Genomic DNA, 13,401 nt, shown 5'->3' with positions numbered 1-13,401 from the left:
AGGATAGGTTCAAACCTTAGCCAGGTGCCCATATGAACATTGACATAGTTTTTTCTTGCTGTAATCATCTCTCCTGTTCATACTGGCCTTTAAAAACATCACTTACGTCTGGGATTCCAATGGAAGGACATTTTTTGTGTAAACATTTCTAAAGCTAAAGTTAAGGATCTCGTAATAACTATTATTTTAGGACTCAAACTATTGTGAGAGCGACCATTAAATATGTCTTTATGTAATACAGTTACACAAAATCAAACACCACCCAATTGATTGAATCCTCACCGCTTCTTGGATTTGGCAGCGGAACACATGGATCCTGAAGATCTCTGCATTGTAGTGGCTCTCAGTGAAGGCAAAGCAGTCGCTCTCTGGTGTGCCATCATGGCCTCGCACACAAAACAGAATCTTGTAGATAGGGTAGTTGGCGATCTCCGTACTGGCGTTGGGGTCCAGCAGCCTGTAATAAATATTAATGAAAAATCTTAAAAGTCGCAGGATGAAATTTGTTGTGTGTTTGTGTGCTGTGTGAATGACATCTAACTGAACACTTAGTGCCTGAGCATGCAAACTGTATGTACACATATGCATGTTACAGTGCACTGTAGAAGTGGAACCAGTAATCCATATGTTCCCCCATACCTGACGGTGCCTTCGGACACGCCTGGCACAGATAGTGTAACATCTAGTGGGAGCTGGCACTGCCCTCTGAGGATACTCATCATACGCAGGGCCTCCACCTCGCTGCGGGGGGCGTTGACTGAGGCACACCCAAGGTATGTCAGCTGGCTGAACACAACGCTGTCCTCATCTGGGATGGGACTGCCAGGACTGCCATCTGACGAGGATTCATCTGCTGCAATCGGTTAATGAATTGGGAGAGAGCAAGGGAGAAGAGCAGAAGAGAGGAAGAACAAAGGATTTGATTATTTGATCATAGCTCCTTTCATGACTTTATGGTTGTACGTCAATGTCTTTGTCCTCAATTGAGATAAGCTCACTTGCCTTCTGCAAGGTAGAAATGAGGTGAAGTAGGCATGGAATGGAAGATAGGTGGGTATGCAAGAAGATCAGTAAGTTAAATTCATGGAACAAATGCATAGAGCAGACAAGTAATTATAAAGAAAATTGCAAATCAATTAAATTCCTCTTATAAAAATATAAAAAAGAGGCAATGAGGGAAGTAGAAAGACTGACTATACTGTATGATTTAAAAATATCGGTGCTTCTATGATATTACTCTGAATGTCTTGGAAACAGATGTATAAAGCTGAAGATAATAGTCATTGTGTGAGCGTTGCAGCCACAAGAAAAGAGGATAAGAAAAGTCCCACCATGTCTCACCTCGGTACGACCTCTCATTCAGTTCACTCTCCTGAGCTGTCTGAACAGGAAGCACCATCTCCAACTTGGGTGGTTGTGCACTCAGAGGGTCTGAGCCTGGCGGTACAGGTGACCCCGTAGTGGAAAGTGGGCCACATTCGCTCCCACCAAGGCTTTCCATTCCTGTTTCTGATCTGAGTCCAGTGTCAGCTACCGATGGGTCCATGAGGACATCCTCTAACTCCTTCTGGAGCTGCTGCTCACTTCCATTCCCCACAATCTGACATGTACACGCATACACACACATAAACAGAAAAACACAACCACACAAAAGGGACAAGGGAAGCATTCAAACAAAACATTTTTTTTTAATTACAGGAAAACACAAGAACAGATATTGTTACAAAACAGAATCATAGTAATAATCCCCATTACACATTGAACGTAAGCTGATCTTTCAACCTACATCAACTGCATTACAATTATATCTTACAGTTTGTAGAAAAGGCTGTGCATTTAACAGTGATTTTTAAATTATTGTCAAGTGAAAACAGTGTGTTCAAAGAGGAAAGATGCCTTGTTTCATGTTGGCGGTCAGACATTCAACATACCTTTATTACATTTTATAATAAAAATATTAGTGATTAGTATGCATGTGAGTTTGAGTTGTGAAGTACCGGTATCAAGCCATGCCAACACTAAGTGTGTAAGCTTACTTCCAAGCTAACGAACAGCAATCAAAGAGCAAGCTTAAGGCTGGACAAACCATGAGGTGCCTCAAAAGGAGACATGCTCCATTTCCTCTGCCTGCTGTGGCATCAGCCTGATGTTAGGTAAGAAATAAAGCGCAGACTTAAGCTGCAGAGGGCACTGTTGTACTGGGCAATAAGGGATAGGAGCAGACGATCTTCAAAAATTATCTTAAAAAAGATAATCAACCTATGTGGAATATGTCATTATATCATAGTTGAATATTCAGGTTATAGTTTCTATGAATAGACAGCCATACAATGCATCTGTGCCTTGGGGTACATGATTATGTGCTCAATGCTGTTAGACTCAAGCAATCATCTCAAGCATAATGGTCTATAATGTCTATGCTAATAGCCCACTGTGCCAAATAAGGGGGAACATATTACAATTTAAAGGCTTATGTAAAGCTGTCAATTCTAAATATAGGTTAACACATCTGACATAACTACGTCACTATGCAGCTCTGTTGAGCTTTGTGATTTACAAGTAGTGCTAAAAGCATGTGCAATTGTCAGATCCAACTACAGTCCTTGTGTGTGAAAATCTGTATCATAACCAAAACCTAAGTCTTCAAAAGACTGGCTAAGGCCATCCGTTAACTGCAGGCACAAATAATCACAGACAGAATCACCACGGAATCACATCACAGAAAGAGAGGAAAATAGATAGAAACGAGCAGTGGGAGATACAGGAAGAAGAGAAAGCTAGCGAGAGAAGAGACTGACCTTAAAGCTGACCCCTTCCTCAGAAATCACCTGCATAACAAACAACAAGTTTAGACACACTGACTCCTCTCTGACTGGATGGTCTGACTGGGAGGGAGATGTACACATGTGTGTTGGATCGAGAACCAATACATGATATCTGGATGGCCAAGTGTCAGTGAATGGAGTGATTTCACCACTACATATCGAGAACAGTGGACGTGTGCAGGTTCCTGCCATCTAGCCACCAGGCTACACAAAACTGATACTTCAACGCGGTTTCCGTTAAAACAGTTGCGATCCTTTCGCAGACTCTGTACAGGTGTAATATGCAATAATCACACAGTTTCATTTCCAAGCACAGCGACTGACAGGGAAAAAAAAGTGTGAGACCTATTCCTTTCAACTGAATTTTGCAACATCCATGCTTTGCTGACGCCATCTTCTGGTAGCTTTTGGTACAACATCAAGTCGACATAGAAACATGTACAGTAATGATATAAACTAATGGACAGAGTATGAAGGTGAGCCAGCTGAGTAAATTCAATCAAATGAAGTGTGATGACGAGTAAAGTGAAATACACGAGGAGAGGAGAGAAGAGGAAAGAAGAGGAGAGGAGAGGAGAAGAGTGGAGAAGAGAGGAGAGGAGAGGAGTGGAGTAACCTTAACCCATAAGGGACACACACAGGATGGTCGCTGATAGCTACATTTCTTTCCTCAGAAAGTTTTCACTCTCTTTGTGGAGATGAAACCTGGTAACAAAACATCTTTATTTTTCCCTGACTGACTTCAAACATTTGCAGCTCCATCACCAAACTGTTTACAAACTAGTACCTGCTGAGTGGGCACTAACTAAATCACAGAGGGCAGACTGTAAGTCAGAAATACTGTGGTAGAATAGCACATGCTGTATACTGATAGAAGCAACTGATTGACTGCAGCAGGGAGAAGTTCTCTAAAAGTATTTGACTTGGCTGGCACTAAATGACAAAGTGGTAAAGTATCAGCTATACTTACAGTTCACACAAACAACATGGTTTTCTTCAGCAGTTTGATTTACAAGGATGACTTTTTTCCCCCACTATCTCATTCCATTTCAATAACACAGGCAATTTACAGTGGAAGAACTCAGGGGAAACAAATGTAAATCTTCACAGGTCTAAGAGACAAGTTTTTTACTACAATAAAAACCTGTAATAATGTGCGCTCCAATTTCTGGTGATGTGCAAGCAATACAGGCCTTCCTTACTATAGGAAACAAATGGAAACGGAATATCACAGACGAAACACACACACCTAAGACTAAGTATGACAAAAAGGTGGAGTGAGCATGTGGAAAAAGCAAAACAAGAAATGGTTAGCCTTATGGTTAGAGTGTGAGACTGCATATTTAAAAGATGGACGAGAGTTGTGTTGAACACGACTTGGTAACAATGGAATATGTATGGACAGTATCCCCCGATTACACTGATGACAACTAGGTAAAGACAAAATGAACATCAAGATGTTTTGGTAAATTATGCCAGGTCCTCAGATACACTCCTTGGAATTTACTTGTTCTGGTACAGGATATAAATCCTCCACACCAGATGTCAGACTAAAAACAATACTAAAATATTGTATAGATATTTTGAAATAACAATAATCACTGATAGTGAATTTTTAGTTATAAACTATCCTTCGCGATCGAGGACATAGCCAATTGATATGTTTTAAGAGTAAACAAAAAGAGCCTGGACAACATCCTCTGGAAACTAATTCCATGCTTTTAAAGCACAAAGTTGTTGTTTTTTTTCTTTTCAAAGAAAAGTGTGCTCATATGATACCATGAGGTTGTCGTCACAGACTTTTTCTCTCGGCATGTCAACATGCTCTGAAGTCTCCGCTCTCTCCTCTGTACTTTCCGTCCATACCTAAACCCAACCATCCTTACCTTCAGTCCTGTCTTTTCGTCATCACTACCATTATTAGTGGAGGAGGGTGTCTCATCCCCCAGCCGGGACACAAGGACAAAGTCCTCACTGTTGAGAGTGGACACTGAGTCTGAAGACACGCTAATCTTCCCCACCGAGCCCTTGTCATCCATGGCTTCCGCTGTTAAACTCAGCCACGCTGCTCATGAATGGAAGGCGGAAGGAGAAAGTGGTGGGAGATGATGAGCAAAATCACCTAGAAAAAGAAAAAAAATAAAGAAAAGAAGCAGAAAACAGTCATGATGTGATGAAATCCATGAAAGGCATCATTTAAGGCAACTGGAAACTTGGCTTCTTAGACACTAACCCTCTCGTAAATTGAGGAAACCGTTTGTGATTCACTTTCGGAGGTCATTTAAGCACCTTTGGGAAACTTTGAGGAGCCTTTAGAGCTGAACAGAGAGGAAGCTTTAAGAGGAAATAGAGGGTGCAAAAGAAAAGTCTGGCAAAAAAAGGCTCGATCAAGTGATAGTGAACATGAAGGACACAGGACAGATCAGAGGAAAAGAGGATATGTGGGTCATCTGAGGCAAATGTGTGCATCTCTGCAGAATAAACAAGAGATATTTGCAAAATAGCTTGGGGCTGGTGATGCAAGTGTCATTTTGAAAAAGAAACAACATGCATATGACTGAGGAATTAGGGAACAAGCCAGCTTGCCACAACCATCCACATATTTCATATCAGTATTGACCCGTATAAATATCTATTGTCCCCACCACCACATTAGAAATGTCCAGCAGAAACAGAATCACACACAGAAATGATGCAATGAATGTGCTAATTGCATTGTGTGCATGGATGTTCTCCAGGCCTGCCGCTACAACCACAAATAGACTGAGATCCTGTGGGAAACACTACACATCATCAGCTCACTCACTTGTGACTGCAGCTCCCTCCGTCAAGCCATCAATTAAATGGAGTATTATATTTTGCCACAAGATATGTGCATATAACAAGCCATCAAATTTGACATTTTGTAACTGCAACACTGACCAATGCACCTTTATATGAGAGGATCGACAGGAGAAAATACTTGCAAAGAGGAAGTAGGGTTTGGAACAGGTAAGCAAGACATTTAAATAAAAGGAGAAAGTATCACTTTTTACTTTAAAAGTAAGAAAACATTTTGAGTCTTTATTTGTGAACAAGGATGGTAATGAGTTCAAAACTTAGTTATTAATTAGTTTTACAGTCAAAATGATGTAACGCTCCAGTTTGGGCATGAGATGACTCCTGAATACAGGGAGGTGGCATTATGTGTAACAGGAAGAACGCCGCAACAGAAGGTTCTGGCAGGGGTTCAGCAAGCGACCATAACAAGCTATTTCTGGCCGTTCCCCCTCTCCTCCACTCCTCCCTCCCATTCTCTTCCATCTCTCTCCTTTCTTCTTCATCCATCTCCCGGCAATCTTCTATTTTCTTAGCTCTTATTGCTCTCAAAAAAAGGGCAGCCCTTGCACTCGTACGTTTTTCTAAAGGTTTTACTTGCTGTTTCTTCCACTTTGCTCTCCTGTCAAACCCTCACCCCTCCTATTCAAGGCAGGTCCAACAATGTAAAATCCACAGCAGGAAAAGGTCAAAGCAGTTAATAATGTGCAATACTTATGAGAACATTGTTACACTGACCCAGAATATACCTCCATACAAGTAGCTATCTCTGTGTGACGAGAAGGCCTTACAACATCTTGTGCTGATATGAATGTTTTTCTGAGGCTACCAAACTCCGACTGAGTAACATAAACTGACAGCTTAGGCTTGTTCTCTTCCACTTTTCATAGCAAACGGAGAAAATGAGCCGCTGGTTTTCATCCAAAAGTCCTGGGTGTTGTTTTTCACTAGCGTTGCAAAACTGAACTTGAGAGACAAGGTCACACACAGTGTACAAGGATTTGTCATGGCCACTTTCACTGTGAAACATACAGTAGTTAACTGTCAGCCGTTGACCTCTACAATGTGCGTGTAACTATTACCATCTAGATAACAAAGCTTAGCAGATCAATTATGAGCCATTTAACTTGAATGTTTCACATTAAATGGTTTTGGTCATATGGCCAAGACTTAGAAGAAAAAGAGGTTGTCGCCTTTTTAGTTGACTGACTTATTAAAATGACCCATGAAAGCATGTGGACGAACAGGTAACTCAATCAAAGACCAGTAAGTGACAACACTTTGTGTGCTCATTATACATTTATTTTACCTTCTCTAGTGGAACAAGGAGCCAATGAAGAAGTACCTAATTATGAGCATCCTGTCAATAGTTTCACTCACTTTCCACCTGCCTAAAAACACAGAGTGCACACACCCAAGACAGCTCTGTTTTAACTCCTGTTCACTTCCTGGCCTCAGAAAACCCCAGCATTCACATGCATACATATGCCAAAGGATCACACAGAACAGACGATCACTTTGTTACTCTCAACATTCAGCATATCCCTTTATACTGCAGAGCAGATTATTTGAAGACATCAATAACATGGTGAGGCTTGTTGTATAGGCCTAGATCTGTAATGATTTCAAACCCTAATGAGCTCTTGATTAAACCACCTTCCAGGACTGTGTTGTACAGGCTGTTGTTGATTAACAGTTACATCCTGGGCCTACCACCTGCTTGGATGTGGAGTCGAGCAACAGTCACAAATGTATTCATGCATGAATTTACAAATTGCAGGGTAGAGTTGATATATAATCGTAAACCTACCAGTGCAGAAGAAAGAGAGCCTCTGACTCGGTAGCAATCCATAATGGAAATTTGCATGACTCCACATCCTCCCGATCTTCTCAGGCTTATAATGTTGAAGACACATTACAGATGTTTGGCTCAAAAGCAGCTGCATTACATTTTATTTTTACACTTTTGTCCTTGGTGTGATTAGTTTGGTTATTTTTCCTTATATTTTGCTTGATGAACTTTGAATTTCTCCACGTTTTGGTCTTTTGTTTATTCATCCTGCCACATTGACCAATGTCTTATTTAGTTCATTTTTAAAGTAGTGTGTATCTAGTCTATCGTTGCACTGGAGAGAAATGTAGGTGCAGAGACACAGCGTGTGGCGTTAACTGAGAAAGATGCCAATTAGCTTTACTAATTTGTTCATGTATCGAGTAGCAAATGCTGAAAACTCGATCAACCTATGCAGTCGAGCGAAGACTCACCATTGCATACATTTAAAGAAAATCAAACGTAAAAACACACACAAGCACAGGCAGTTTATTATTGTCATTATGACATAAATAACGTAACCTCTCACCCGCAGAAACACATGTGCATGCACACACAAACCTCCTACTCTACGTCTCTGACGAGCTGACGCTCAGACAAGCTTATAATGGTTGCCTTGTCACCCTCCCGAGCCTCTGCAACATCCGTCTGCTCCTGCCAAGCTACACTCTTCGTTATCAATGTTTGCAGTGTGCTTGGTTTCCAGCTAGACACACAATCCATTGGCTAGCATGCGACCGATTGTTACAAAATTAGTAACGGCATTTCCTATGGATCCAAAATGTCTCAGATTGGGAGACAGTCTACTGAGAGAATTGTCTTCAACTTTGAAAGTCAATACAATTTTTGCTCATCACATTAGCCGCTTGTTTTGGAGTACAGAAGACAAGGACAGCAGACTGTTTCTTCACTCCCTCTCACAAATTTCTCTCCAGCCAAACCCTTTCTTTTCCTTTGAATCAAATCATCATTGGAAATTGGATTTTCCCCCCTTTTATTTGACTATTCTCTGACTTATGTTAGAGTTCTGAAAAGGCGAGAAGAGAAGCTGAAAGCACTTTCCTCTGGAACAAAGCTGTGTGTATCGCTGTGACAACAAAGCCGCTATCTACAGTGGTTCACTTAGTGCAAACCTTTGGCAAATGGTGATATTATGTGTCCTGTTCCTTCTGAAATAAACAGCTTGGGAAGTAAATTCTGGTTCGCAGACTGATATTTTCAGTGTATTACTTCCGTAATAAAATACTATCACTCTCCATCGCTATGCACTTTCCTGAAGAGACAAATTTGTAAAACTGAATAAGGCGACAAAATGTTAAAGCGTGCACACTTTTGAGTTAAAAGGAGAGATTCATTACACTTTGAATGGTTTTATCTAATGATGAAAGTAATCAATCAGTCGTTGTTTTTATCAAACAATTACATGTTTGAAATATCAATTGTATTCTTTCATTTTCTATGCTCACCAATAATAATATCCAACACAAAGGTAACATTTCAATTGAAATATTCAAATAACAACTAAATCAAATAACATACAGAATAAAACATTTTTAAAAATCACAATTTCCAACACATAACTGCTTGTTTTGTCTGACCAACAGTCCAGAACTAATAGATATTACATTTAGTATAATTTAAAGAAAATACTTCTAAGAAGTTTCTTTTAAAAAAAGTGGTAGACTTTACCGACCCAGTTGCCACACAAAGCAGTAACCCAAAATAGGTTGATATAGTCAGAGTACAGTTTCATTTTTGGACCAAATGACCTTCAACAGTGGCTAGTATCAATCAGTAACATATGTTATGTCAAGTCATGAATATGCCTTTCTTTTCTTTTTTTTTGTCCTTCCTACAGCTCTCCAGCTGAACGAGCTGTTCTGGGCTGCCAGCTGGGCCATGCGTGCACCTCACAAGGGAGAGGACGACACAGCCGGACACAGCCAGAGAGCATTCAGGCTTGCAACACAGTCCCTTTCGACTCGCCTCACAGCAGTGACTTCAGCCAGGCCGAGATTGCCGAGAGGAAGGGAGAGTCAGAGAGAAAAAGTAGAAAGAAAGAATGAAAAGGCTGAGCTTACACAAGGTGGGTCACAACAAGGTGGAGCACAAAAGAGACGGGATAGAAAACGAACGGAAGAGGAGCTCTGAATGCGCAAGACCTCAATTGTACAAATCAAGCAAACATACACACGCTGTTCTTAATTTACATCTCATTTGTGAGCATCTTATAATCATCTCAATCCAAAGCCACAGCTGACGAGCACTGACTCTCGGCTGGCTATCGAGGAACTAAACCTTTGCAAACCCAACAACCAAACAATCTCTCATGACTAAGAAAAAATGATAAGTGTGTGCCTGTGAGATACTGTGCTGCACAATGTGTGGCTATCAACACAAATGTATTTAACAGTGGTGTATCTCTGCAGATTTATGACGATCAAAACTATGGCTTGAAAGGAAAACTTTACACCTGTGTGTTTCGGTGCAACAAACATTTGTGAAGGGTTAAAAGCCTTTAGACATTGTAACTGAAAGCAGCGTGAGTGAGATTAAGTGTCAGTGATACTAATTATCAATTTGACTCCCTATGAGACTTTTTCAATTCAAGGGACTGTCTGTGTGCTCAAGAAGAAGCATAAATGCTATGTGATTGTGAAAGGAATTTACATGTTAGTCTGTCCACAGATTTACCCCAAAATAAACTCTCTATCACCACACTGGGTGGACTAAAAAATAACTGATCCTCAAATCATTAATTCTAAAAAAGGATAGGATAATCTTCCTTTCATACTAATCAGAAAATTCTATTTGAAAAATCATTAATAAGCACATAGTAATTCTTAACGCAGATTAAAGTTCTCGCTCTCCTGGGGTGATGACTTAAGGTCTGAATAATTTGAAGTTAATTATAAATACAAGCTTTATAAACTATGTGTCTCAGGGTAAGTCAATAAATATCATTAAAGCAAACATTGACTGATCTGAATTATTAGAAGTATGTTGATAAAAGACAATTCTCAGTAGTACAGTGAGTTAGAGATCTCTAAAGGTAAAAAAAAGGTTCATTTTAGATGTTTGGTAGAAGCAAGTCAGTCACTCTGAACTGTGTGCTTGATACAGTCCATTCATTATTTGAGACAAGCTAAATCAGTATAGCCTACTTCATTTACAAGTTGAACAATGTACGAATGTACTGCTACTAGTGTAGATATTGCCGAATGCCACAACAAATATTTTCTTCATGCCCATTGTTGATGTTTTAAAACTATGATTAGAGTCGAGTCAAACATAAGCACAGAAGAAATACAGCTGTACCTTTGAAATATATTTTCAACCTTACATGGTCTCCTTTCATCTTGTCCACAGCAACTGCAAGGAAACACGAATCCAGTAGTCAAAACCAGCTCTCTGCCATTCAGTCTCTACCAACTCCCCCAATGACAGGTGCATCTGAGAGGCGTTGTTTGGACTTTGAAGCATTCAGTGCAAATTAAATTACAGATAAAGCTATAACAGGGAGTATACAAGGGGACACAGCAACAATCACTTCGTCTCTTAGTGACTCTGTCCACACTACACGATTTTCAAAGTCTTCACAACTTGCTGTCTTCTAAGTGGGAGTCTTAATATCGTTGCAGTTTTCACGCCACATGACTGACTGGCGACAGGGAAAAGTTGTGGTGGGAAGTTGTGTGTAGTCAAACAAGTGACTACACACAACTTCACGTTTACATTTTGTAATACCGTGTCATTTACAAGTGCCTCCAGCATTTCAAGTGTTGATTGTGAAAAAAATAAGTGGCATGGTAAATTTGGTTTTCACACAGTGACAGGTGACCCCTCCCCCTAGTTTCCCCTCAACTTGAACTTTCATAGCCTGTAGCTCCCTGACAGGTCCAGCTATTTAGCAAGCATTGACAAGCATCTCAGCTCACCCCTTTGAATAGTTCACACACAGTCTGAGTAACGAGTACCGATTTGTGAGCACCGAGCCGACGCTTAACTGCCTCTGATAAGCTTTTGTCTGGTATTTCCAAAACTATCTGGGAGTAGTAAATCCTGGGTTAAGTTGTGTAATGTGAACTTGGCAAAAGAGAAGGGATGTGTGGAATCTCAAGATCAGGCATTAGATTTTACATATTTGCTTTTGACAAGGAATATAATATTTATAATATACAAGTATGGTTAATAAATTCATACATTCTGAATTTTATTATGGATGACGTTGGAAGAGAAGTTGACATGCATACGCTAAATAAAATGACAAGCTACATTCTTCCAGCCTTTCTATTCATTGATATAATTGCTTGTTAATATATTTAATAGTGTTAACTTTGGTCAAACTAATAACAATGGATGCACTTGCTCCCCTGATTTCTCAGACTGCATTTTTGAAGCTTCATTGGAATCATTGTATTGTGGTCAGTAGCCTAAATATGTAGGAACATATATCATAGCCATTTAGGCTTCACAAAACCTAAGGTAATATACAGCTGATGAATCATTATCATTTCCCTCCTCTAGTAAACACATTGATTGTTGTTAAAACAGCAAACATTTGCACACACAAAAAATCTGGGTTGTGTGTTTTAAGGGCAAGTGTCACCTGCAATACTTTAATACCCGAGTTTCAGGAAATAGAACAGGAACAAGGATCCGAGTCAAATTAAGTGACAGTTTGGCTCTGTTCCAATGCATGTTGTCCACAGCTGAGAAATATTTTAATTCACAAGAAACAAAAGCTACTGGAATCAGACCTATGCATTAAGCTAATGGCCGCTTGACCAGTTTGACCAGTACAAATGAGTTTGCCACAACTTGCACCACTTGTTGACTGAGTGACAGAGCTGTGTTAACACCAAAAACACAGAATTGAGTATGCGTTTTAAAAAGAATGCTGTATGTCACACCCTTTTGAAAAATATTTTAAATATTTTTCGAGAAGGAAATAACGCATTAACAACACGTTATTCACCTAGTTATTGTTTACAGTTAGTTTGTAAATGTATTGTGTGATTCTGTACCCATCCAGTGAAACTGGTCAAACATGTTGATGGGGAAATGCAATAAAAAAAAAAAAAAGCCAAATGTCAGCCGCCCATGCACGCTACCGCAGACTTCTCATAACAATCCCTGCTGGTCCATTTCGTATCATGTGACAATAACAGAACTTCAATGAACAAAAGAAATGAGTGGATTAAAGGCTCATTGTACTTGACTCAATAAAGATTCAAGTCAGGCCTGTAAGAATCTGTAGGGAACTTAGTATTAACTGCTACAGGTTTCAACACACGTTTACAGTCAAAGCCTGTATATACACACAGTGGGTGGGTTTATCTGTCATAGAAATCAACACAAAAGCTATCGATATTCTTATAGAGTGATTTCTTCATCGATACTAAATGTTCTACATGACTTTATGTCACAATGAACTTGGGTTAATGTGGTAAGCTCACATGGCACTAAAGATGAAACAGACTGATAGATGTGAAGATCTGTGCTTGTGAAGTTTTACTGAATAAGTAAATATGTACAAGTACATTTAGCTAGCTGTCAATCTAAATACAAGCAAACCTGCTACATGTCAGTGAAGCCTATTCAGCACGATGATGCCTCGATACATCTCAAACCCTACAGCTCTTTAATAGATAACTTAATCAACCGTTAGCGCCATGTATTTATGCTGTACAACGTCGGACGAAGCTCATATGTCCAGCTTGTGTTCGCCACAGTTAGGTTAGCCCTCACAAACCTGTCTCACGTTAGCAAGGATAGCTACTCACCAGTCATAAGACTAAAAGTCCACAGACAAAATGTTGAAGTGCACAGTGACTCAAGGAGCGAGCCCGTCCCGTTAACGTAAAGCAAACTGCTGCGGGAAGCTGTTGCAGCAGTTCGGGGAGTGAAAGCGCTGACTGGTTGAAA

At 40.0% G+C, this 13,401-nt stretch overlaps 1 protein-coding gene across 4 annotated transcripts in view; it reads right to left on the bottom strand.

Moving 5' to 3' along the window:
- LOC137783607 (rab GTPase-activating protein 1) overlaps nucleotides 1-13,401 on the bottom strand; it is a 59,841-nt gene that overhangs the window by 46,171 nt on the left and 269 nt on the right. For 2 of the 4 annotated variants that reach the window (XM_068573717.1, XM_068573720.1), the window contains exons 2-6: nucleotides 4,712-4,947; nucleotides 2,799-2,828; nucleotides 1,342-1,600; nucleotides 640-853; nucleotides 283-457 (exon numbers count right to left, since the gene is read on the bottom strand). In XM_068573717.1, the coding sequence (XP_068429818.1) occupies nucleotides 283-457; nucleotides 640-853; nucleotides 1,342-1,600; nucleotides 2,799-2,828; nucleotides 4,712-4,864 (831 nt within the window). In that variant the 5' untranslated portion in view covers nucleotides 4,865-4,947. Of the gene's footprint in view, nucleotides 1-282; nucleotides 458-639; nucleotides 854-1,341; nucleotides 1,601-2,798; nucleotides 2,829-4,711; nucleotides 4,948-13,259; nucleotides 13,338-13,401 lie in introns of those variants that run through there. The other 2 variants (XM_068573718.1, XM_068573719.1) reach the window with 2 other exon arrangements.

The sequence above is a fragment of the Clinocottus analis genome, unplaced genomic scaffold (genome assembly GCF_023055335.1).
Source record: "Clinocottus analis isolate CAN_PGR_092001 unplaced genomic scaffold, fCliAna1.0.p SCAF_13, whole genome shotgun sequence".
NCBI classification, from domain to species: Eukaryota; Metazoa; Chordata; class Actinopteri; order Perciformes; family Cottidae; genus Clinocottus; species Clinocottus analis.
This window is presented reverse-complemented; position numbering and strand designations above follow the sequence as displayed.